The sequence below is a fragment of the Hemicordylus capensis genome, chromosome 6 (genome assembly GCF_027244095.1).
Source record: "Hemicordylus capensis ecotype Gifberg chromosome 6, rHemCap1.1.pri, whole genome shotgun sequence".
Taxonomy (NCBI): domain Eukaryota; kingdom Metazoa; phylum Chordata; class Lepidosauria; order Squamata; family Cordylidae; genus Hemicordylus; species Hemicordylus capensis.
The window spans coordinates 1,994,832-2,021,213 of NC_069662.1; the positions used below are offsets into that span (position 1 = coordinate 1,994,832).

General features: G+C 54.2%; 1 protein-coding gene across 3 annotated transcripts in view; it reads left to right on the forward strand.

Annotated features, from left to right (window-relative positions):
- NLGN2 (neuroligin 2) overlaps nucleotides 1-18,002 on the forward strand; it is a 60,433-nt gene extending 42,431 nt beyond the window's left edge. For all 3 annotated transcript variants that reach the window (XM_053261899.1, XM_053261897.1, XM_053261898.1), the window contains 4 exons: nucleotides 2,853-3,002; nucleotides 5,508-5,693; nucleotides 6,364-7,153; nucleotides 11,682-18,002. In XM_053261899.1, the coding sequence (XP_053117874.1) occupies nucleotides 2,882-3,002; nucleotides 5,508-5,693; nucleotides 6,364-7,153; nucleotides 11,682-12,501 (1,917 nt within the window). In that variant the 5' untranslated portion in view covers nucleotides 2,853-2,881 and the 3' untranslated portion in view covers nucleotides 12,502-18,002. The remainder of the gene's footprint in view (nucleotides 1-2,852; nucleotides 3,003-5,507; nucleotides 5,694-6,363; nucleotides 7,154-11,681) is intronic.
- The last annotated feature ends 8,380 nt before the right edge of the window (nucleotides 18,003-26,382 follow it).

Sequence of the window (26,382 nt, forward strand, 5' to 3'; positions counted from 1 at the left end):
TCCGGGGGGGGGGGCGGCCTTCCCCAAGCCCTTTGACCTCTCTGACCTTTTCCTCCCAGAAGCCAATGGCGAAATCCAAAAGCAACTGAAAGGATCTCTTTGGGGGAACTTCCAAGTCCCCCTGGTGAAATCTCTGGCCTTTAACTGATTGCCCACCCCAGCAGCCTTTCAGCCACCTTGCTTCCGCTAACCTTTGGCCTCTGGCCCCTCTCATCTGCCAGGACAGCTGAGCCCCACTGAGGATTGGGGTCTGGGCCTTCTGGATACTGAGCACTTTGACCCCTTTCACTCGGTGACTTCTGGCTTCCATATTTGCCATGGTGGGATGTCTGGTCAAGACAATCGCCTCTTCCTCCCCGAGTCCTCCACCCCACCCCAACCCGGGTCCTTAGAAACGCCAGACCTGCTATCCAAGTGGCCTGCCATCCCATTGACTTCCTAGATCCGGCCACATCAGGCCGCTGCATGACGCTTTCAGACTCCCCAGACTTTGGTCTTGATTCTTGTGTTACCAGTGCCTCCACACTTTTATGTGGGGCAGAGGGGACCTTCAGGGGGCTGAGTTGAATGTTTGAATGGAACATTTGCACCCTCGACCTATGAGGCCTGGTAGTAGCCCCCCTCCCGTGGTAATTATCTCTTCCTCCACAGCTACCATGTTCTCTTCCAGGTGCAACCACAGGTACAGAGAGGGGATAAGAATAGTTACGTACACAATAGGGTTGTTGTATGGGTTGCACTGAGATAGTGAATTGGCAGTGGTGGCTGGTGGTTCCTGAGACTGAGGGGGCACAAGGAAAGGAAGGTGATGGGTGGAGCCACAGGTAGTGAGAGGTGGAGCCAATTGTGCGCAGCTGTGGAGGTGGAGCCAGGACTAGGCGGGTGTCTTAGCAATAACTGGCAAAGTGTAGATTTGCAGCTAACGAGTGGGATCAAAATACAAACACACACACACACAAGTACACAAACCTCAATTGCTCATCAGCAGAGATACAGAGAAACATGGAAAACATCCGTTGCTTTACAGTGCTTAGCAGGACTACAGTGGTGTGTAGATTTGTATTTAACACAGCAGGATCAGAACAGAAGCACACAGAGGAAAAGAACTGTACAAGCCACAAGTAAAGCACAGACCAGCTACAAAAGGCTACTTCTGTGGAGAGTAAATGCATTCTGAAGTTACTAGGGCAGCTGTCTCTGCCTGATTATTTAAAAATGAATACTAATCAACAACAACAACAGCAAGAAGAAGAAGGAACTTTGAACCAGAGTGGTACAGTGGTTAGTGTGCTGGTCTAGACTGGGGAAATCCAAGTTCAAATCCCCATTCAAAAAATTACATGTTTTTCAATGATGCTTGCTGCAGCTATGAACCATCTCCTGTAACTTAGAGGACACCATGGGAAGCAAAGAAACATGGTGACACCCTTTCCCTACTCCATGCATGCTGAACAGCTGGGTGCCACTCTCTGCCTGCCTTGGGTGCCCACCACTTAGCCTGAGTGTTCATCCTAGCAAGCAATAAATGTTTTTTGTTTTTGTTTTTTGTTTTTTTAATTTATTTCCTTAATCCTTGCCCAATGAACCATAAACCCCAGTGGACATATTAATGTTACAGATAGTGGCCACAATCCACAGAAAAACCTGGTTAGATTTCTGCATAGCAAGTGGATTTTTAAAATTATTTTCCTTCCAACAAAATCAATTCCTTCTCTACACCACACCCACATGGAAAGCACTTCTGCAATTATTTGAAAAGCAGTTTGGACTCCATCCAAATCCATGCATATGCCCTAAAAGAACTTTATAGCTTCTTATGCCAGTTTCTAATCGAATTATTTCCAATGTTTTATGGCATGTCATTTTGGGAATGGGCCATAATGCTTTGCCTACAGATCAGATCAGATCAGAGAGCAAGGGAGAGAAAGCAGAGGTTGCATTCCTCCCCTCCAAACACACACAAACAAAGAAGCCAGTGAAAAATCAGACTTACCAACAGCCAGCCAGCCTGCCTGCTCTCTAACCAAAACGGTTATTGGATGCTTCTGAGCAACAAATAGAAAAAGACTTCCCCACCCTCTGGGCACTCTGATTGGCTGCCTAAGAATCAGCAAAATCTCTCTCTGACTGGTTCCTAGAACCGCCCACTTTGCAAAAACAAAAGTGAGTGTGCTTATTGGCTCCTGCCTTATGAATATTTATCTTTTAAAAGACCTGGGGCATTTCATTTGTTCTTTGAGGTTAGTGCTACTGGTGCCCACCTCAACTCTTAAAGCAGCAGCAGGGCACAACGGAGGGAAGCAGTAGGCACCCAAAATGGAGGCAGAGACAACATGGCTGACTGAGAAATTTAAGGTGAGCGCCGCCCACTCTGCCCATAGATGAGATCTGCCTCTGTTTTGAACGCTTGAAAGCTCTGTACAAATGCTAAGTATTGTGTTTATTCTTGCTGCACAGTAGCGGCATGTTCTAACAGGCCAGGAGGGTGCCCAAAGGAGATGCTTGGGTGGGTCTTTTCTCCCTCCCCACTCCAGCCGAGAGCCACACTGCCTGCAGGCTGACCATTCATCAGGTAGAGCTGCGCGGTTAACTGAGCGATTGGCCAGCTTGCAAGCAGCACGGCTCTCGGGCGGGGCAAGAGAGAGAGGACTCACCCGAGCGGCCTCTTTGGCAGCCCCCTGGTTTGTTAGGACGAGCCACAATTGTTCCTACAGAGGAGGAGCCGGTATTTTCGATCAGAGGGAGCGGCAGAAATGTTGGCGTTCCCTTTTCGGGAGAGGAATAAGGAAAGAGGAGGCCTCTTTTCCGCTTCCCCGCCTCATGCCGCCTGTTTCTCCCTTTCCACCTCACAGATATCCGGGACAGCGGGAAGAAGCCGGTCATGCTCTTTATCCATGGTGGATCCTACATGGAGGGAACTGGGAACATGTTCGACGGCAGTGTGCTGGCCGCCTACGGCAACGTGATTGTGATCACCATGAACTACCGGCTCGGCGTGCTTGGTACGGGGGGCTCTGCCCTGCCCTACTGACTCTTGGGAGAGGGGTGAACCCAGAGAAGTCCTGGCCCCTTGCCCTCTCACCCCCAACCTGGTTGACCTATGCTCTCCCCAGGCTGCAGCCGCATAGGGGCCTATGAGGGCCGAGCCCCTTAAGCGATCCACTGCCCCCCACCCCGAATAAAACAAAACAAATAGCTCTACACCCCCCGCCCCCTGTAGGAGATTCCCCTTAGGGGATGGAGCCGCTCTGGGAAGAGCATCTGAGGTTCCGAGTTCCCTCCCTGGCAGCATCTCCAAGATACGGCTGCTGAGAGAGACTCCTGCCTGCCACCTTGGAGAAGCCGCTGCCAGTCTGAGTAGACAATACTGAGCTAGATGGACCAAGGGTCTGACTCAGGATATGGCAGCTTCCTATGTCCCACCCATTGGCCCCTACACCATAAAGCGGAGGACACCATAGCTCAGTATGTAGAGCCCCGGTACACGCCCTGGCAGCATCTCCAGGTAGGGCTCAGAGAACCTCCTGCCTGTCATCTTGGGGAGCTGCTGCCAGTCAGTGTGGACAATCCGGAGCTAGATGAACTAAGAGTCTGACTCAGTAGAAGTCGGGTTCCTTTGTTCCTATATAAAGTTGCTGGCTGACGTGAGGAAAACTACTCAAAGTAGTCCCATTCAAATTAAAAGAATGTTAGGCATTGTCTAACCTGTCCTTTTTAGTTCATTGGGATTACTTTGAGTAATTTTCCTCACCATGTCAGCTGCTGGTTACAAGGGTGCTCCTTTTCCAGAGAAACCAGGAGTCCTGGCTTTGAGGGCGCCTGCCTCAGATTTTATGATCCACTCTTTTTGAAAATACAAATTGACCCACAGGTCGTAATCGTATATTCCCAGCAGCCGTGAAAACCTCTTCAGCCACCATAAAGTTCCCTTGTGTGTTCCCTGGCATTTGGATTCCCCCCAACCCGGCACAAACACATATTCAGGACATCAGAAAACAACCCTACAGTGCTGTGTTTGTGCCGAAAAGGTGGATGCTGAACTCTGGTCTTTGCAATGACGGGTGTCGACAACTTCTCTGTGTATCCTGGTGTGCAATGATTCTATTCCTCATTTGTACACGGGGAAATGAGTGTATGTCGTCAGACCTGTTTCGTTCTGCACCAAACTGTGCCCCCCCCACCTGAAAATCTGCATACAAGACTAGATGGAACTTTTCACTAGGATGGTATGCACGTACGTGCGAGAAGGTGCTTTGCCTGGCACAGAAAGTATCCTTACGCTTGGACTTGGGGGGGGGGGGGGTTTCCAGCTAGGACCAGCAGGCTGCACTCCTGCGGTCTAAGCTGTCTGCTGAATCTGCATTGGGCTGTGGTTCAAGCCCCACACCCTCTCCCTTTGTTCCCCCTATGGGTGTGAAATTTACCCAGGCACAGCCGAAATTAATATTTCATTAAAAAGCTTTTAATAATTAACGGCAAGGCCTCGTTATCTCCAGCAAAAGGGCCCCGGGACGGAGCAATGATTAATTTTAAAGGAGATTGGTCGTGTGCAGATGCAACGTTTAGCAGAGGCAAAAGAAATGCCCTCCAATCGATCCATTCCCTGAGTTTCTTTTGTCTGAAAAGAATGCGAAACAGTCTTCTTCCTTGAAATTGCCACTTTGGATTGTACGCTTCAACCAGGGTGGGCGAGCTAGAGGTGGGAAGAGACTGGCTCAGCAGACTCCCAGGTTCTCCAAGACAGGAGGAAGACGCAGAGATTAAATTTGGTGGAAGGGAATGTGAAACATCTCCTGGGTTCTATGCGGGTTTCAGCCTAGAAAGCCTGCAATCAGATTTGCCAGAGATCCTCCTCCTCACTGACTCCCTCTTTGTCCTGAGTCTATAGAGGTGTGGAATTCATTCTCCCTGGAGGCTTTCCACCATTGGGGTCTGGGCATTTTCTGGAAGGGCTGTGAGACAAAACCTATTTGCTGGTTAGGGTAGTAGCTTTAGCTTAACACCATGTTCCACATGTGCAAGCACATTGGAGATAGGATTTGCTTGAAAAATTTCATCCCTAAATTTGTTTGTTTTATTATTTTAATTGCAAAATAGGATCAGTTCAGAAGAGATACACATTATGTCTCTCTAAGAACATAATTAGAAAGAAATTACTAATATACAGGCAAACAACAAACATAATACTCAGAGAGAATTCACCCCATAGTTAAACTATCATAAACTTTAACCAGATGATCATTCATCATACTAAACACTCAATTAGTCATGTAATAAAGGACGGGTCTCCAAATGACACAAGTTGCTTGAAAATCTGGAGCAGAGTTTTGATAGACTGGTCGTTTAATCCATTTTGATACATTCCAGATGTTCAGCCACTCAGTCTTGCTGGCTTTGGCTGCATCGAAATTTGTTCTGGTTGCAGACTGGACTGGCAGCCATCTCTTCTTCCTCTTCCTCTTCCTCCTCCTTCCTGAAACCATTGTCTCTTTGCCTTCCTTCTGCAGGCTTCATGAGCACCGGGGACCAGTCTGCCAAGGGAAATTATGGCCTGCTTGACCAGATCCAGGCCTTGCGATGGCTGAATGAGAACATTGGCCACTTTGGGGGGGACCCCGAGCGGATCACCATCTTTGGTTCGGGGGCGGGGGCCTCGTGCGTCAATCTTCTCATCTTGTCCCACCACTCGGAAGGTATTCACTTTTGTCGTGGCTTCCCGGGTTGGAACTGGTGCTCTCCAGAGGGCTGTGAAAGACTCAGAGCTCCACTTAGCTTTTGCAAACAAGAGGCCCGTTCACATTATATTATTATTATTGTTGTTGTTGTTGTTGTTGTTGTTGTTATTATGAGGGCAGGAGAAGCCTCCTACTCTCATTGGGGAGCTGTGCAGACTTGTTTTCTGATTATCTGTGAGTTGCAAACGAGGTTAGAGGCACGGGCAGTGAGCATGGGCTAAGCATCAGCTGGGTCAGAGGGCTTTTCTTCCTACTTTGGGTACAGCTGCTGCTCAGCACACCCTCCGTGCCAGCACCTCCGGCCGTGTTTACAACTCACAGACAATCACACAACGACGGGAGCCTGCACAGCTCCTGAACTAGGCCAGGAGGCTCCTCCCCCCTTAATAATTATGGTGTAAACAAGCCTATGACCGTTTACTTCGGTATTAACTTCAGCAATAAAGTACTTCACTTCTGTGCTGTTAAGCCTTAAACTACTCCGCTTTCTTTTGTCTGAGAGGAAAAAGCATGATGGGGAGCTGGCCCCTTCTTTCCTTCCTCCCCCTTTCACCCCTCCCCGCATTCTCCCAGGGGCATTCTCCCCACATCTTCGTCACTGGTTGTCCTTTCCCTTCCCTGCCCATAGGTCTGTTCCAGAAAGCCATCGCTCAGAGTGGCACCGCCATTTCCAGTTGGTCAGTGAATTACCAGCCCCTCAAATACACCCGCATGTTGGCCTCCAAGGTCGGCTGTGACCACATGGACACGGGGGATACAGTGGAGTGCCTACGGCGCAAGCCCTACCGGGAGCTGGTGGACCAAGACATCCAGCCAGCGCGCTACCACATTGCGTTTGGCCCCGTGGTGGATGGGGACGTGGTGCCGGACGACCCAGAGATTCTGATGCAGCAGGGCGAGTTCCTCAACTATGACATCCTCATCGGCGTCAACCAGGGAGAGGGCTTGAAGTTCGTGGAGGACTCCATGGAAAATGAGGACGGCATCTCCGCCAGCTACTTTGACTTCACCATCTCCAACTTTGTCGACAACCTCTACGGATACCCAGAAGGCAAGGACATCTTGCGGGAGACCATCAAGTTCATGTACACAGACTGGGCTGACCGGGACAATGGCGAGATGCGCCGGAAGACCCTCCTGGCTCTCTTCACTGACCATCAGTGGGTGGCTCCTGCTGTGGCCACTGCCAAGCTCCATGCCGAGTACCAGTCACCCGTGTACTTCTACACCTTCTACCACCACTGCCAGACGGACACTCGGCCTGAGTGGGCTGATGCCGCCCACGGAGACGAGATCCCGTACGTCTTTGGGGTGCCCATGATTGGTGCGACGGACCTCTTTCCCTGCAACTTCTCCAAGAACGATGTCATGCTGAGCGCCGTCGTCATGACCTACTGGACCAATTTTGCCAAGACTGGGTAAGAGGCTGAGGGCCGGATGTAGAACTGCAAGAGGGGGGGAGAGAAAGCAGGGAAGGAAGCCAAGGAGGTGGGTGACGGGCTGGAAGGGCAGCTGATGAGCTGATGAGGGACGACATTGAGCAGGCAGAGACCTGAGAGGGTGGATAGATGGACCAGTGTGGATCTTGGTTTGGCCAAAAGCAATGGATCTTGTGAGAGAAGAACGATGAGGTGTCATTATTATTAATCACGCCGACATCAATGAAGGAGCTTAGCAAGGTGGGACAGGGAGAAACGGCAGAGGGAGTTTGTGGGCATGCTTAACAATAGAGGTGGAGGCAGGTAGTTGTGTGGTGGGATAGTTAGCATGAATTGGAGTGGGGTGGGGGGCGGGTCCAGCTGCAGCAAGGGTCAGGTTCCGGAAGAGCCGCCTGTCTGTCCGAATGGGTCAAGAGCAGATGCATGGTCCGAAATGGGCAGAGGAGTGGGAAAGGGTCAGAGGAACTGCAGACAGATGCAGAGTCCCAACTAGGCTGGGGGGTGAGGATCCAAAGAAGCAACAGAGGATTGGAGGAGGGCTGGAAGCAGGCAGGTGTCAAAGCCAGGCGGAGGTCATGCTGCAGGGCAGCTGGCCATATTGGAAAGGGGACAGGGATGGAGGCAGTGTCTTCACCCGTGAGACGAGGAACAAGCTCCAAGGCCCAGGCCTTACAGGGGCTGGTGGGCAGGGATTGGCTCTTTGGCGGTCAGCTGAAGGGATGCTCGGGCAGGCGGGTACTGCCGCCTAGAGGGCGCCCTCAGGGCACAATGGTCTGCCTTCCACGTGTGTAACGGAAGAGCAGCCGAGGTGCCAGCACCTGATCTCTGGGAGCCCCCACTCCAGGCACACACACACCCCAGCTCCAGCATCTTGCAGTTAAAGGAGGGAGTCTGTGGGGTTGGGTGGGGAGGGAGAGAAAGACGAGGAGGAAGGAAAGATGGCCGTCTTGGGTGGATGGGCGATTGGGTGGCGATGGACGGACGGAGGGGAAGGCAGAGAGGGCACCGCTGGAGGCTGTCCGGGTTCTCTGCAAGCCGGTGTCCCACGTGATGACCCAATCAGGGTCCCCACAGACAGACGCTGCAGGGAGCCCAAACGGCCAGGTTCCTGTGCTACTCTGAGGACGGGTCGGGGGCAGGAGCTCTTTCTAGAAGGAAGCAAGGGTCTCGGTCTGGGAAGTGGGGCGGCGGGGGCTTCCTGGCACGCATGGTGGGGCTGCATGGCTTCCCTGGCCAGCTTCCCAGGTGCACGTTCCCTGTCAAAGCTGTCAGCTGCTCCCCAGCAGCACCTTCCAGCCTGCAGTTGCGTTGGGGGTGCAGGAAGGGAGGCCCTACTACCAGGTCTTAACACCCACCACCACCCTGTGCCAAAGGGGTTGACCTCAGGTAGAAGCATCTGTGGCTCATGCCACGGTAGCATCTGCCCTTGTAGAGGCGAGGAGGATACCTGGACAGGTACTTCGGTCCAAAGCAGCCAGCGTCCGGGGAGCACTGGGTTGCAAGCAGGGCGAATACACACCGCCTGCCAGTAGCCAGCCGGTTCAGCAAGGCTGTGTCTGGGACCACCCAGCCTCACTGGTTCTGCTCAGGGATCTTGGGGTTCCTGGGAGAGTCTGGCATCTCAGCATCCTGCAAACCAGGCCAGCCCACTTCAAGGGCCACCCCAGTCCCATGATCTTCCTTGGCAATTTCCAGTGATTCAGCTCAGGGGTGAGCCTCAGCATCTGGCCTTACCTGAGGTCCCAAGAAGAGGAGGGGGCAAATGCAGGATTCCTCCCGCGGCTTGATAGAGGTGCAGGACCGGGCAGAGCAGGGTCCATCACAGCCCCATGTCTGGAGAGATCGTGGTGAGTCTCTGATGGACTGCTTAGGATGTGTTTAATCCTGGGATTCCTGGGAGTTGGGCCTCGGAGGCTTCAGGGGCAGGAAACTTTGGGGTTAGAGTTCAGAGACTGAAGTGGCAGCAACGCTTTGTGATTCAAAGTTCTGTTGCAGGTCTAGGAGAGATGCGCGGGTGAGGCAGGGCTATCTGGGAGGAGTTCTCGTTCTCTCTCTCTCTCTCTCTCTCTCTCTCTCTCTCTCTCAGGTGTACCCGTCACTAATCCCATGTGTGGCAGCTCTCGTGAGAGTTCACGAGCGAGCTGCCAGCAGGGGAAACAGCACACGCAGCGGGGGTGGGTGGGAGAAGACGGTGATGGCAGGTGGGTGGGGGAAGAAAATGGTGGTGGTGGGCAGGCGAGGAAGAAAATGGCAGCGGTGGGTGGGCGGGTGGTTGTGGGGGGAGAAAATGGTGGCAGCACCGGGCGGGCAGGCAGGGAATGAAAACAACGGCCGTGATGGGGAGGGGAAACAGGGGAAACCGAGAGGGATGGGGTGGGGGGAGGAAGGGGAGAACTAGAGATGCAGATGCTCTATGCCCGGCCCAATTAGTTTTCTTTTATTTTGTTTATTTCTTATTTATTTTATTTATTTATTTAACCTCTTTATATACTGCCCCAAACCTCGGCAGTTTACAGCAACATAAATTAAAACAGCAATTAAAACCTTAAAACCATTTAATGTTGCCCGAACAAAAAGGCCTCTCCTGGGCCAGATCTAATTGGGTGTTTCGGAGTTGCAGCCGGGTGTGGTTGGCTGGGCTTCTGGGATGTTCCTTTTGTCCTGCCCGCCTCCCCAATCACAGCAAGTGGAGAGTTAGAGGGCAGGGCTGTTGTGTGTGTGTGTGTGTGGGGGGGTGTCTTTGCCTTTCCCAGGTTCTCTGCACCACCAGTCACAGCTTGCCCCACTTCTCCAGCCCAGGTCGGAGTTTGAGCCTCTTGTAGCAGGATTTTGAAGGCCATTCAGGCTGTGGATTATGGGAGTTGTAGTCCAGCAACATCTGGGGACCTGAGGCTGGCAGCCCTGGCCGTCTGCATGAGCCTTGCTCTGGGTAGAGGCAAAACCAAGGTGGTGGGGGCAGGCCGCCTGGCAACACGGCATTAGAGAGATGTGCCTCCTCAGCTGTGTTGCTAGCCTCTTCCCTGGGTGCATTTATTAATTTGCGTGACAAATGCTCTTAATATCCCACTCTTCGGCCAACAAGGCTCCCAGCAGCTTACAAGAAAAATTAAAATAACACTAATATGATAAAAATGACCCACCAATACAAAGCAATTAAGCAGTCAAGCCGATAAATCTCCAGTGTTAAAACAAAGTTGGACTGCATCGCTCTAGCAGGGCTTTTGAGCCACCAAAAAGGGTCTTCATCTGGTGTGAAATAGAAATCAAACTTGGCATCAAGTCGGCCTCCTTGGGGGAAGGGGTTCCAGAGCCGGGAGTGGGGGGTGCTCTATCCTTAGTCACCAACACCCACCTCACTTCCAGAGGTAGGAGAGAACCTCTGATCTTAATATTTGAGCAGGTTCGTGTGGGAGAAGGCAGCCTTTTATGTACATACATACATACCTGGATCCCAAGCTCTTTGTGGTTTTCAAGGTTAAAACCAGCACTTTGCATTGTGCTGACAAGCAGACTGGGAGGAACTGCCAGCATGGTGTAGTGGTTAGAGTGTTGAACTAAGACCTGGGGGACCTGAGTTCAAATCCCCATTTGGCCACAAAACTCACTGGGTGACTATGGGCCAGTCACCTCTCTCCGCCTAACCTACCTCACAGGGTTGTTGTGAGGATAAACATAATCCCTACATTTGGACTAAATTTGGTCCAAATCAGTTAGGCAGTTCACAAGTTAGCCCACTTGTGCCTCAAATGTTCATGTATCCCCCCTCTTGAATCAGGGTGGATGACATCATCACAGACTATGCCATTGAGGTGTCTCTATGTGTCCCTCTAGCCATAGCAACATTGATTCAAATCAGCTAGGCGGTTGACACGTTAGCCCACTTGCACCTCAAACGTTTATGCGCCTGACATCTTCAATCGGGGTGGATGACATCATCATAAACTATGCCACTGAGTTGTCCCTCTGCGTTCCTATAGCTATATCAAATTTGGTTCAAATCGGCTAGGCAGTTGACGAGTTAGCCCGCGTGCACCTCAAACATTTAAGCATCCGCCATCTTGAATTGGGGTGGATGACATCATCACTACCTATGCCATCGAGGTGTCCCTACAGCTGTACCCAATTTGGTTCATATTGGTCCAGGCATTGCGAAGTTGATGGACACACACACACACACACACACACACACACACACACGGAATGCCAGGTGATCTTCATAAGCCGACTGGAAAGCAGGCTAAAAAAAAAGGTGCTGCTGCAGAAAAATGTACGCCAGTCTCAGGGAGCTCTCAGTGACCCAGTGATGCTGGAAGATCTGGGCTGGGAGGTGGAGGGGGCTCCAATCAGAATTTTCCGAGAGTTGGCAATGGCAGGTGTGAACCCAATGGCTTGGGTGCAGGATTAGATACTCCCCACATCTGGTGGGCTGAATGATCCGTGAGCTGGACCCCCGCAGCAGAGACCTGGTCTGCTCTCCAACTGTCTTGTTTCTGTCTCCGTCTTGCAGGGATCCGAACCAGCCGGTGCCCCAGGACACCAAGTTCATCCACACAAAGCCCAACCGCTTTGAGGAGGTGGTGTGGACCAAGTTCAACACGAAAGACAAGCAGTATCTCCACATCGGCCTCAAGCCCCGGGTGCGGGACAACTACCGAGCCAACAAGGTGGCTTTCTGGCTGGAGCTGGTCCCACACCTCCACAACCTCCACGAGCCCCCCTACACGTCGACGACCACCCGCATCCCCCCGTACGTCACCCGCTGGCCCGGCACGCGGGTGGGGCCCAGCACCACTCGCCGCCCCATCCCCACCCTCCCTCCGGACGAGGACGACGTCGAGAGGCCCCAGCGCTACGTCCCCTTCCCGGGAGACTCCCGGGACTATTCCACCGAGCTCAGCGTCACCGTGGCGGTTGGGGCCTCCCTGCTCTTCCTCAACATCCTGGCCTTTGCCGCCCTCTACTACAAGCGGGACAAACGTCACGAGCTGAGGAGTGGCCGCCGCCTCAGCCCCCAGCGCAACGCGGCCAACGACTTGGTGCACGGCGGGCAGGAGGAAGAGATCATGTCTCTCCAGATAAAGCACTCTGAGCACGACACCCATGACCTGGAGCCGCTCCGGCCGCACGAAATCTTGCGCCCCGCCTGCCCTCCCGACTACACGCTAGCCCTGCGCCGGGCTCCTGACGACGTCCCCCTGATGACCCCCAATACCATCACCATGATTCCCAGCACCATTACGGGTATGCAAGCGTTGCATCCTTTCAACACTTTCCCCACCGGACACAACAACACCCTCCCCCACCCTCACTCCACTACCCGCGTATAGTTGTCCTCCGCCCCGCCCCCACCCCGTGTCCTCAGCCATCTGGCTATGGTGGTCACCCTATCCACCCTGCTCAGAGAGGGAGGTGTCTTTCCTGCCACGTGGACGGGTCTTTTATATAACATTGTGGGGAAAAGGCAGCTGGAGGGGGTCGGTGGAGACTCCTTCGTGCGGCGCGGATGGGTTGGCGGTTCTTCGTCCAGTTCTGCTGGATCCTGGAGCCTCCATCCTCACCTGCAGCATGGCATGGCATGGCACAGGAGGCGAAGGTGGCACAGAAGGCGAGTCCTCCTTTCAAGCCACTCAGACAGGTGACCGGGTTGCCAGGATCCTTCCAGAGGTGGGATTGGAACCAGCATGAGCACCGTAGGGAGCTGCGATCTACCTTCTACTCAATTCGGACGGATGATGGGGAAGCCAATATCATTCCAAATCCACATGTGGGTTTTGGTGCTCAGGGCACTGGAGAGAAAGAAAGACCTGCCATCCTCGCTTCTTCTTGTCTGGATGACGGAGACATCCATGTCCTTCCCAGCAATGGCATGAGGCTAAGGGAGCACTGGAGAGAGCGAGAGCGAGAGCGCAGTGGCCGCTTGCTCCGTGTGCATAACTGACCAGAACGGCAACTCCTTTGCCACTCACCGTTATTAACGAAAGAGGGGCCAGCAGTATACTCAACTTGGATGGATGTTGGGGAAGCCAGTCGCTCACGCAAAAGGCTTCCAGAGTTTGGAGCAAGGGAGAGAGAAAGAGACTAGCATCTACTGTCAATGGTGAAGACACCCGCCTTTGTTCACCGCTGCATTCTCAGCACCGGGCCGCCCCGACGAGTGGCAGAGGTGGTCATCTTTTGTCCAGCCTGGCAAATGAGCCAAATTGTCTTCAGAGTCAAGAGGGAGCTGGAATGAGGATGGAAGGCAAAATCCTTCTCTGTCCTGTCCTTTGTGGCCTCCCCCTTCGCTTGTGTCTGTGGGGACAGTGCCGGTGTTCTGTCCTTCTGAGAGAGGCTGGTCACCCTCCTTATCCAGCTTGGGGGGTGAGGGAGTAGGCAGCACCTCCCTTCCCAAGATGGTACCAGCACTTGATAGCTGACCGGCCGTCAGGCATTCCATCCAGGCCGAGGGGGCGCCCCCCACGGGACAGAGAAGGTGTCCTCCCTTCCTTCTCACGGTCATTGGTTGGGTGGTCAAGATCCCAGCATTTTCCTAGCACAATCTGACCGTCCCCTTCTTGTCCCTGGGTCAATAGAGCCACCGGCGTTCCCCCTCTTGTCTCTGTCCTCGTTCAGTGGCCTCCAGGAACGCCACGAGGCTCCGTCTGGAAAGCCTTCCCCGGAATTGCTAGCCCGGCCACTGAAGCGGCCTTTACTATCTCTGCAGTAGAAAATGGGGTGGGGGTGGGGAACGACATCTGGAATTAAATTCATAAAGGGAGGGGGGGGCGGCATGTTGTGCTAGCTTGTTTCCGAGGTGGAAATCTGAATGTAACAACTGGAAATTCACTTATGGGAAGGGAGAGGGAAAACTGACTTGTCTGTTGTTTCAGTGTGGGGTTTTTTGTTTTTTGTTTTAAACAAAACAACAACCTAGAGACTACCAGAGTGGGAAGGGAAATGGGGAAGTTGTTAAAAATGCAAAACAAAATTGCTACGATGACAAAGGTGCATTGCATGTTCCAAACTTCCTCTTCTTAAAAAAACAAAATATTTTTTAAGGAGCGGAGCAAGAAAATGACTAACTGGCAGATGAAATCGGTGCCTCTGCAGCCTGTCTCTGGAATCTCCTGCCTTTTGCTCCTGAGAGCCCCATTCCCTGCTCCTTCCTCCTCCTCGATCCTTTTCCTCTCTTCCCCTCTGTTGGGCCTGGAGGGCTGGACCTCTCTCCCTGCCCTTCCCTATGGCCTGTGGTTTTGGAGGGGTAGTTCAAAGCAACTGGCGGCTCAGCCCAGGCAAGACTCCCGCATGGAAAGATATCTGTTAGGGTGCTGCCCTCACACTTTTCGGGGAACAGAGGGCTCCTCTAAGATCTGTGAGAATCTCGGCTCTCCCTGCCTCCTGGGCAGCAGCTGGGAAAGCAAGTCCCAAGCCTTGGCCGTCCGAGACAGCAGGCCTGGCGGGGAGCACCAGAAGGTCAGGCGAAGAAGCTAGCAACCCCGAGAGCTCCGCGGGCGAGCAGGTCTTTGGGATCTGGGATCCCCCAAGTCATCCTCACCCTCCAGACCCAGCCATAGCTGCCCACCTGCCTGCCATCGCCTGAGGGGGGAATGGAGGAGGCTCCGGGGTGGGGTGGGGCTGTTGGGAAGATGCCAGGGTGCAGCTCCTGGACCGTGCTCAGCAGCAGGGGATGGCAGAGCTGCCTCCGCCCAGCATCCTCTGCTGCACACCTCTTGGGTTGCGGGCCGCCTCTTGTGCAGTCGGGCTGGCCCTGTAGTCCTGCGAGGGCTCCGAGAATGCCTTGCTAGCGCTCCAGAACTTTTCTGCAGAACTGCAGTTCCCACGGTTCCTGGTTTGGGAGGGGAAACGGCTCACTGGGTTTGCATCCTTCGCCAGCGCCTTTGCCCCCACCCCCTCTTCATTCCCGGAAGACTAGCGGCATCTCCTTCCCCAGGCCACCAGCCACCTTCCTTTGTGGCCCAGTTCCTGCTCTGTGACGCGGGGAGATCCCGTGGCCTGCCTCAAATACCAGGTGCTCGTAGGCTTGTTTTGCTTGGCAGAGGCAAATGAGTTCCACTTCGATAGGAGGGCTAAGCCAGGGGCATAGCTAGGGGAGAGGGGCCCCGTGTTTGACCCTCTCTCCGGCGGCCCCTTGGAGTGAGGGAGATAATGAAGAAAATAGGGAGGGGTGGAGCTGGGGGGAATCTCAGGAGCTGGTGGCCCAGTTCATTGAACCCCTCCGCTCAGTTATAGCGACACCCCTGGGCTGAGTGCTCATAGTTGACCCACATGGGGTGCAATGAGGAGGAGGGGGCTTGGAAGTGGCAGTGTACCTTGGCGAGGAAGGCCGGGGACATGTGTGATGGAGATGGGATGAAAGTCTGGCAATTCCCTACACACACACACACACACACACACACTAGGGTGGGGATGTCGGTCCAGTATCTATGCCCCATGTGTACCCGTCCATCACACCCAAGACCACGCCATCCACGCAGCAGTCGCTTTGCTCAGTTAATGCCCATCTTCCCAGCTCCATAGACCTGATCCTTCTTTCTTGCCTGCCTGTCCCTATGATATGTGACTTGGCTTGCTTGCATGAGCCAGCTGTTTGCTCCGGAGGGAGGCACTTTTCCTGCAATGCGGCATGCCTCCTTCCTGCTTGTCGCACACGTTGTAGTCTGGATTGTGTTGGTGGATTTGGGGAGGGGGACTGGTGGGTAGGTGGCGGTTCTTTGGGGGAGGCTGGACCAGCAGGCATTTTGGTGTGTCCCCAGCTCTGTGACCCATTCCTTCTTTGTTGCTCCCTTCCATCCCACAAGGCACCAAGGGTATCTCATCTTCCCACCCTGCAATGCGCGAATGGATGTGGCCACCTTTGGATTCCTTTCTGTTCCGCCCATCCGTGTTCCCCCCTCATGTCTCTCCAGACAAACCTCCTTGATTCCCTTGGAGGAGCCTTGTAATCTTTTGGATTTCAATCCGCTCTTTCAGTTGGATCCAGGGATGTTACACTAGCTGAACCCAGAAAGCAGGAACGTGATTCATCCTCTTCAGAAAAGCACACCGTTTGTGGCTGTTTCTCGTTCTCTCTCCCCCTCTGCTGCCTTCCTCTGTTTTTGTGCCTCTGCCGCTAATTGTGGGAGATTTTGTTTCTTTTATTTATTTATTTCCTTCTTTCTAAAAATATTCTGGTGAAGGGAAGGACCAAGGAGGAAACAAAGGTTGGGTGGGATGGGGGGAATGTTTCGGTCTAAGCCATTCTGAGACTCCATCTAACTTCGCAATGTTTCATGTTGGTTTCCTTTTTTTAAAAAAAGAATTTATTATAAATATAAATATATATATATATATATATATCCATTTTTTTAAAAAAGGAAAACAATTATTTTGTAAAAAATAATAATAAAAAAGCAAAATCTGTGCCAAACTCAGCAAACGTGTGGGGGCGGTGGGTGGGCTTATTTCTTTTGGGGGAGTTTTCTTTGGTTTTGCGACTCGGGTTTGCTGGGGTTCATGTGAAAATGTCTGTGCCAAGGAGCAGAACGCAGTTTTCTGACATCGGTCGCACCTCCAGCAGAGAGATGTCAACGCCTTACACTGTTGCCAAACGCCACCCGCCTGCCCACCTGCCCCCCCCCACGCACCCAATAGCATCAACTGCACTATCTCAGATCCGTCCGCCGGCGGAGAAAAGCACAGGCCGTTTTGTTTGGGAATCCAAGATGGCAGCCGGAGTGTGCTCCAATCCAATATGGCCGCCTGTGGGAGCATGTCCTGTGGACAACATCAAATATGGCCACACAACAGCCACCCTTGCTCTAAATTTCCAACATGTCTGACTGTGGCAAACTTACAAAATCAAAGATTTCTGCCTGGGGAGACCCTGTTGTTTTGTACAACCCAATTATGTCGTCGTCCTTCTTCTTCTTCTTCTTCTTCTTCTTCTTCTTCTTCTTTTCTTTTAAAATGGAAGGCCACTAGCTGGGAACCTCTCTTGTTTTCTAAAGCTGAATATGGGTTCCTTTGGTTTACTTCCTGTTCCACCATCCAGGGTGGCCATCTGGGAAACACTCCTATGGTTTTCTAAAATGGAGCAAGGCCTCCTTCAGGCTCATTCCCAGTTTATAAGCAGACATGGCCACCTTGGGGAGTGTGTGTGTATGTGTGTTTGTGTGCTATTTTATTTTTTTCTGTTCTGACATTTCAACATGGCCACCGCTGAGATCCCTTCCTTGGACTACAATCAAGATGGCTGTTCTTGAGGGAGTTCCTAAATTGCCATGCGCTCAAGAGTGCCACAGTCAGGGATGGAGGAAGAGGCCTTTTGACTCAGTGACCCCTAAAATGGCTGCCAAGAACATCACTGCTTCAGGCAGCACAAAAAGGATGGCTGCGCCTGTTCCCTTCTTTCCCCCTCACAAACTGGAGAATATCTATTTTTATGAGACTTGGATTTGGGGCCAGGAGGGGGTTTATTTTGAAAACCCTTCCTGCACCCCCTGGCCACCACAGACTTCTCTTGCACCACCGATCAGAGCCCCTGCAAAATCCTTCAGACTCTCTTCTAGCCCGCCCCCCCCTCCAGAAAGAAGGACTATTTTCTCCAGCTTCTGGGAGAATATGCGATAAAAACAAAACAAAAAGGTGGTGCTCTCTTTTTTTGTTGTTTGTTTGTTATGATTGACGGTGGATTAACACCTCTGGGGATTGTGCCCCCCCCAAAGAAGATGAACTTGGGGTGCAGCGGGGGGGGGAGGCTGGGGTCTGAGCTGAGATGCTGTACACATTTTTAAACCTTGCAAGAAATGGAAAATGATATTGTAAATATAAAAAAGATTTAACTGTTGAATGTGCTTCTTAAGTGGTGCAGCCGGCTGGTGGGAGGGCAGGGGATGGATCCGTGCGCAAAGAAGTGTCCTTTGTTGGGGGGCGGAGCATCTGCCTCGCATGAGGAAGGTCCCGGGTCCAACCCCTGGCACCTCCTGGCAGAGACCCTGCCTGAAACCCTGGAGAACCGCTGCTAGTCTGTGTTGACAATATTGGGTTAGATGGGCCAATAGTCTGACTGGTATAAAGCAGCTTCCTATGTTACCCCTGTGCTTGCACATCCCCCCCCCCCAAATATTATTAGTTGTCAGCATTTTGATTGCCCCTCTACCACCAAAGAAATATGGGTGGCACACGCCTTCTTCATTTTAACCTCACACAACCATTCAAATGCAAAACAGGGCAGACCCTGCTTAGCAAAGGGAACAATTCATGTTTGCTACATATAGCCACCTAATGGCACAGCAGGGAAATGACTAGCAAGCCAGAGGTTGCCGGTTCGAATCCCCACTGCTATGTTTCCCAGACTATGGTAAACAACTATTGGGCAGCAGTCATATAGGAAGCTGCTGAAAGGCATCATCTCATTCTGCGTGGGAGGAGGCAATGGTCAACCCCTCCTGTATTCTACCAAAGACAATCACAGGGCTCTGTGGGCACCAGGAGTCGACACCGATTCAGGGGCACACTTTGAGGAGAGCTGGTCTTGTGGCAGCAAGCATTACTTGTCCCCTTAGCTAAGCAGGGTCTGCCCTGGTTGCATATGAAAGGGAGACTAGAAGCATGAGCACTGGAAGAGATTCCCCTCAGGGGATGGAGCCGCTCTGGGAAGAGCAGAAGGTTCCCAGTTCCCTCCCTGGCAGCAGGTCCAGCATAGGGCTGAGAGAGACTCCTGCCTGCAGCCTTGGAGAAGCCGCTGCCAGTCTGGGAAGACAATACTGAGCGAGATGGACCAAGGGTCTGACTCAGAATATGGCAGCTTCCTATGTTTACCTTTACCACAAGAACAGCTCTTCACCCGTAAGTCCTTTCATTTTTAGGCCCAGACAGGTAACCCAAAGCAAGTGGCTTATTTTGCCCTTCAGTTCATTAACCACAAGACAAGGTGGAGGGGGGGGGGTTTGACTGAGGGAGCAATATTTATTTATAGTTCTATTTATATAATGCCTTTCAGAAAAGGCATATCCCCAGACAGTGTACAGGGAAAATAGTACACATTAAAAAACAAACAAACATCAAACAAAAATAAGGCACAATTAAAAACAACACCATTAAGGACAATCAAGCACAATAGACTGGCCTTTGCTGGAACCCAGGGGGTGTTTTGTATGGGGAATGTGGGGCAGGGAACCCAGCCTCAGCCCTACCTTTAGCCTGCAATTAACAATGGACTACATGGCAGGGCTGTTGTAAACCACTCTTGCTTAGTGGCAGCCTCCACCCGCAATGAGGATAATGCCCTGAGTTGGTACTGGCAGGGCAATTCTGTAATTAATAACTTAAAAACAAAAACCCAATGTTTTCCACACAGAATAAGACCCCAGCTTGAAAGAGCCCCTCCCTCTGCTTCCACCTTTTATTTGGGGGAGAGGGAAAGACATTGTTGTTGCCCAACCACAGCTAGACTAAAATCCAGGATTTTGCCACTACTGTCTGTAGACACCTCTTGCTTCCACTCCAGGGAAGGGTGGCAAAGGAGCCCGGAAGTTCTCTCTCCAGCCAGTTGGCTTGTCCCTCTAGTCCTTCCTTTCTTCTGAGGCTGGTGGGCTTTGCTCAGCCCGGTGGGCCGCCCTGGGTTTTGCAGGCCTGCCTGGGGGCTTCAAAAGCTCCTACCTTATTTCTCAGTCTGCTTCCCTGAGGCCTGCGTGGAAGGCTTGCTAGCAGCCACTGGCCCAGTTGCCTGTGGCTCACAGCAGTTGCCCCCTAGCAAGCCAAATGGAAAAGAGACACACACGCACACACGCACACACACACTACTTCCTAGGCTGCTGTTGGGCCACAGATCCACACAGTTGTTTAAATCTGGGTTTAATGTGGGCCACCAACATTCGCGTGGTTGTGTGAACTCATGCTGAGGTGGGAATCTTGGGCTGTCAACCACCTTGGCTGGGTTCCCACAAGCACGTCAGTGTTGGTAACCCACATTAAACTGAAATTTGAACAACTGTGTGAACCAGGCCAGGACCTGTAGGTGGCTAGTAAGATTTTTGGTGGCTATTTAAATTTTCTCATGGGCTAATGACTCATTTAAGTCACCTTAAGTGGCGCAGCGGGGAAATGCTTGACTAACAAGCAGAAGGTTGCTGCTTCAAATCTCTGCTGGTAACATATTGGGCAGCAGCGATATAGGAAGGTGCTGAAAGGCATCACCTCATGCTGTGCGGGAGGAGGCAATGGCAAACCCCTCCTGTATTCTACCAAAGACAACCACCGGGCTCTGTGGGCACCAGGAGTCGAAATTGACTTGACAGCACATTTTAATGACTCATTTGCAGGGTTGAAAGACGGGAAAGGCCCCCTTGCCCAATTCAAATTCATCTCCAGTGGGTCTGAGGCTAAGAACGTCCTGTTGGTCATCTGCCCGGCACTTCTTCCTCATAGCCAAGCCGTTTTAAGCCCAGAAGCAACCTTCAACCCTCGGCCCCCAGCTTGAGGAACAGACCCTTAGCCAAGTGAGAGGGCGCTAGCTTTGCATCCCAAAGGTCCTGAGTTCAATCCCTGCCAGCCTCTCCAGTGCCCTGGAGCGCTGTTGCCTGCTGTGGGCCACTGACTCTGGATAAGGCCACACCTGGTCCTCGCCACCCTTCCAGACAGAGGCGCGCTGCTGGGTTCCCCTTGTCTCTCTTGCTGCTGGGGTGACCTGCAGTTCTTCCTTCGTCCTCGCAGGCTCTCTGAAGAGGAATCGGAGGGATGCGGACGGGGGCCTTTGGACACAATCAGTGAAGAACCCCGTTCCAGGCACCCTGTGGCTTGTTTTAATTGGATTGTTTCTGTCATATAACTTTTTTTGCCTGCTGCAGCAAGAAGGCCCTTGGGTAGCTGCATTGCATAAGGTTGTGCCAGGCTTGGGAGGAAAGGGACCCCAGAGTCTTGTGCCCGCTCCCTGTCCTTTGGTGGCCCCCAAACCACCTGTGAGTCTGTGTGGTCCCGTGAGGAGAAATTCCAAGGGAGGGCCAGCCCTTGGCTACTAGCCCCCCACCCCGCCTCCTAGCCGTTTTAGGCCACAGGCAGCAGTGCTCATGTCTGCAGGGTCAATTATTTGCAGATCCAGCTGGGGGCGCTGCAGAGACTGTCGGGGCAGAAGTGTGTGGGGGGGGGGAGGAAGGAAGCCTGCCTGCTGATTCTTGCAGGAGGGGGCCCGGCCTGGCTGTGGGGCCGCCTGCCACACACACACACTCCCGGTCTCTCCTGCCTGCTGCTCCCCCAGCCGCCCTGCAAGCAGCAGCGGCAAAGCAGCAGGTGACCTATATATTTCTGCAGACGGTGCAGGATGTGGCATCGCCGGGGACTCCAGCACGCGGGCCATTGCAGGCGGATTTAAAGGCGCGCGCAGGGAGCGGGGCGAGGGGGCTGCAGCAAGCAGCAGCAGCGGCAGCGTCACAGGGGCCGGCGGGGCGGGGGGGGGCTTCTTCCCCGCCTTGCTCTCCCTCCGCCCCCTGAAGGAGGCCGCTCCCCTGGCCCCTTCCCTGCTGCTGCTGCCGGACGGACGGACGGACGGACCTCCCTGGCCGGCGCGGGACTCGGGCGCTCTCTGTGCCTGCCCAGGTGCCACGACGGGGGCCGCCCCCTCCTCTCGGCGGGCCTGGCCTGGCTGGCTCTTCGTCCCCCGCACTCACTCGGCCTAGCCCCCGCCTTCCTGTCCTTCTCCTCCATCACCGGCCTCCCTCCGTCTCCCTCGCTTCTCTCTCCTCTCCTCTCCACCACCGATTTCCTTCCTTCCTCCCCTCCCTCCCTCCCTCTCACCCAGCCCTGCCCGCCTCGTCCTCCTCCCCCCCCTCCAGTTTTGCAGCCACCAAGCCCCCCCACCCTCATTCATTCCTCGCGGGGCTTCCGCCTTCAGCGGAGGAGAACTGCTCTTGGCGGGCAGGACGCGCGGGGCGGGGGCCTCAAGAGCCGGTCTGTGGTGGTGCTGCCCCCTCCCCGGTTTGTGCCAAGAAAGAGCCCAGAGGGAAGCCCCCGAGCCGCCGCCCCCCCCCCACCCGCCTGCCTGCCCGCCCGCCTCCTCCCTCTGGCTCGGAGGCAGGCCTGGGACGCGTGGGGGGGGGGCGCTCGCGGGGCTGGGGGGGGGACTGCAGCGGTGGCGAAAAGGGCGCTGAGGATGCGCTGCCAGGGAGGAGGGCAGGCCGTGTGGATGGAAGGAGGGAGCGGGGGGGGAGGAAAGCATCCCCCTCTCCCCCCTCCCTCGCTCGCTCTTTAGCATTCTGTCTTGGTGTGCAGCTTGCTATAAATAGCGGCGCGCGCGCTCCGGTCTCGCTCTCGCTCTCCCCCAGCCTGTCGCAGCGAGAAGGCAGCGCCCACCCAAGCGGGGCGCGGGGGAGGGGCACAGAAAGCTGGGCGGGGGGGCGCGCGACCCCGGGGGCTGTCATAGCAACGCCCGCCCAGCTTGCAGGAGAGGGAGGGGAGCGCAAGAGGGAGCCTGGGCACCTGCGGGGCTGGGGTGGGAGGCAGGAGGAGGAGACCTGCAGCTGTGAGCCGGGACTCCTCCTGGGGGCTGTCCCTGGGGGCCCAGAGGGAGGGGGCGTGGGGCAGCTCAGCCCGACACCTGCTGCTGGGATAAGAGGGTGGCTGGCGGTGTGTGGAGGACGGCACTCTGCACACGCTTAGGGGTGCTGCTGCCTTCCCCACACAGCCCAGGGCTGAGCTCGGGCCTTCAAAGGAGCTGCCCGCCGGGGCCAGACGAGCCCGGGTTCAATCCTGCCGTGCCAGGCCCAGAAGACACACGCGGGCGGGTGGGCCTTCCCTGAACCTGCGCCCTCCTGCGCTGAGCCCAACCTGTGCGCGGGGAAGTGCGAGGTTCCTTGCGGGGCGGAGGAGGCGACTTGCTAGGCAGAAGGAGGCGCAGCCCCTGCCGCCTCGGAAGCCCCCCTCGTCCTCCCCAGGGACGCTCGGACCCCCAGCCAGGGGGTGTCGTCGGGCTACAGCTGAGCGCCCGTGACGGGCTGATGGGAGTGGGGTCGTCCAGCAACCTCGGGGGCCCGGGCGGGGTGGGGGTCCCTGGCCTGGGGGTCCCTCCTTGACCTCCGCGAACCGCTGCGCCGGGTATCATTCTTCCGCGGTGAGGGGGGGCTCCGTCTGCACATGCTCAGAGTCTCTTTGGTGGCGCTGGCGTAAGAATTAAGAAGCGTTTCAGCGAAGGGCGCGCGTCCTCCGGGGCTGCAAGCTGGGGCTAGAAAGCGGTGCCCGCGGCTCCCTAAGCTGCTGCTGCAGCAGCAGCCCCAAAAGGCGCTCCAGGGAGACTCGCCCGCCGCCCCGCCAATTCTCCGAGGAGACCAGCGCGTCTGGATAAGCCCTCCGCTGCCCGCGACAGATTCCAAGCGCCCCTGCTTCGTTTCCAGCGCCCAGGAGCTGCGAGGCGGCCGCCTGCGGAACAGCCTCCCCCTGCTGCGGCTGCTGCTGCGGCCTGCTCCAGGCCAGGGGCGGCTGAGTTTGCACCCGGGCGGGCAGCAGCTTTTGGCGCAGAAGCAGCCAGCAGGCGTCCGGCCAAGTCGGGGCCATGCCCTTCCCAGAGGACTCTGTCCTCTCCTCCGCCAGCATCTTTGTACCCGCTGTGTGGGTCCCCAGATGGGAAGGAGAGCCGGTCCTGCCGCGGCCAGCAGAATGGCCCCCTGTGCTAAGGAGGGTTTGCCTTGGTTTGCATTTGGATGGGTGACAGGAGAGAGCGCTGTAAGATCAGGGGATGGGTCTGTCCTCCAGCGGAAGAGCATCTGCGGGCTTTTATGCAGAGGGTCCCAGGTTCCATTTCTGACAGCGTCTCCAGGTGGGCGGGAGTGCAACCTTGGAGAAGCCACTGCCAGTCAGTGTAGACCACACTGTGCTAGATGCACCAAGGGTCTGACTCCGTAGAAGGCAGCTTCCTAGGTTCCAGGTGCTGCTGGACTACAACCCCCATCATCCCCCTTGTGGCTGAGGATGATGATGGGATTTGTACTCCAGCAACATCTGTGGACCAGAGATTGGGAGCCGTGGTGTTGGCTTTCTGCATGCGGAAGGTGCTTCAGCCTTCCTTTTGAGTTTCCTCCTCCCCGCCAGCTCTGTGAGGATGGCCGGCCCCTGCTTAAGAGGAGTGGGAGGCTGGGCTGCAGGGGCATAACTCTAACAGGGCAAGGGGAGGCAGTTGTCTGGGGGCCCCACTGCTCCCCCCACCGAGGCAAGTCACATGACTGACTCCCCCAGCCGCACACCCGCCTGGGCTTCCTTCAGTTGTATATTCATCCTCCGAAATTGATGTGAGTGTTAGACCTGGAGCTACCAGAACAGCAGGTCTTTCTCTAGTGCCAGTAAATGACTTGCATCGTCCACAATTTACAAAACCCGAGCTGAGCTTCAGTGGCGGGCGGGGGGGTGGGGATTTAAAATCTTGTCTCTGGGCCCACTTCAACCTTGCTACGCCCCTGCTGGGCTGGGTGTCAGGTGTGAAGCCCAGGGGGTTAGTTCCGCGGATGGAAGAGGCTGCCCGCTAAGAGCACGTGGACTGGTTGTATAGCCGTTGGGCAAGGTGTTTGGGGGAGGGGGACATCAGCTTTCCCTCCCCCCCCTCCACCTCTGTATTTCCCCAAACTCCTTCCTCTTCTGGAACTAAAACTAAAAGGAGCAAAAGAAATCAGACCAGTTCCTGGGATGGTGGTGGAGGAGGTGGTGGCGGCGCGCGAGAGATTCACACCAGCCCACCCACCCGCCTTGGGTGAGCCATGTGGCAGCACCAGTCCTGCCTCCCCACAGCGCTCAGGACGGTGCAATTAGACAGAAGAGCAAAGTGGAGAGAGGCCCTCTAACCCCGGGGCCTGCTCTCTCAGTTTGGCGGGGCATAGACACTTGCCTGAAAGGTAGCGAAAGGCACTCTGTGCATGCTCTGGTGTGCTCACTTTCTGGCATCCAGTGTTCTATGGCTCAACTTTGCTGAGGCTTCGGAACATATCCCAAGGACAAGTTCTGGTGAAGCCCTGAGGGACCCATCAGGAATTTGGGGCCGCTGGCATTTCAGACCACCATAGTGTACCCTTGTCAAGCAGCTGGCCCCTTCAGCTACCTGACAGGCTCACCTTACAATGCAGTCATGTGCAAAGATGCTTGTTATCACCCCATCTCCGTCTTCCCCAAGGCTTCCACTTTATATCATGCACTGTTTATATTCTGCTTTTCAGCCAGAATAGGCTCCCAACAATTACAATAATCACAAAATCCACAGAGATCGTACCCAACAGCTGTAATAATTAAGAGCAATAAGCTAGTACATGAAACATGCAGGGAAAATAATTGAGCGATCAGCAAATAACACTGGCTAAGATGTATTGTTCTCAAAGTATCACCGAGGCAGAGGATGGAAAAAGAGGTGATCAAGATAGTCCATCGACATCACTTGGAGTCCCTCTAACCCTCACCTGGATTCAGCGCATGTCAGTTCTCACTTGCATATCACATTTCTAGTTTTCTCCTCTCCAGACTACATTGGCCCCCAGGTGAGGGATAAGCACGTGGTGCCTTGACCTCATTTCACTCCCAGATTTATGCTCCCAAAGGTGTCCCAGTGGTAGAATATCTGCTTTGCATACAAAAGGTCCCAGGTTCGATCCCTGGCAGCATCTCCGGATAGGGTTGGGAAATACCCCTGCCTGAAACAGGGGTAATCCCACTAAGTGAAACAGGATGCTGGACTAGATGGACCTTGGGCCTGATCCAACAGGGCTGTTCTTATGTTCTTATGAAACCTTGGAGAGCTACTGCCAGTCAGTGTTGACAGTTTTGAGCTAGATGGGTCTGATTCAGGAAATGCTTGACTAACAAGCAGAAGGTAACCAGTTTAAATCCCCGCTGGTACTATATTGGGCAGCAGCAAGATAGGAAGATGCTGAAAGGCATCATCATCTCGTACTCTGCGGGAGGAGGCAATGGTCAACCCCTCCCAAAGAAAACCACAGGGCTCTGTGGGCACCAGGAGTTGAAATCAATTTGACAGCACACTTTACCTCTGTCTTAGAGTGTCTCACACTCCCTCTGTTACTGCCCTTTCACCAGCAACCTGATTAATCAGTCGAAACCCTTTGGGTGTACAGAAAAGTTTCCGCAGATTAACCACCCAAACAAGAAGTTAATTATTTTTAATATAATTCTTCTAACAACTGCATATGCAGGTCTGGAACTTTTCATAAGAGCCCCCCGCCCCTTCTCTCTCTCACACTCAGAGG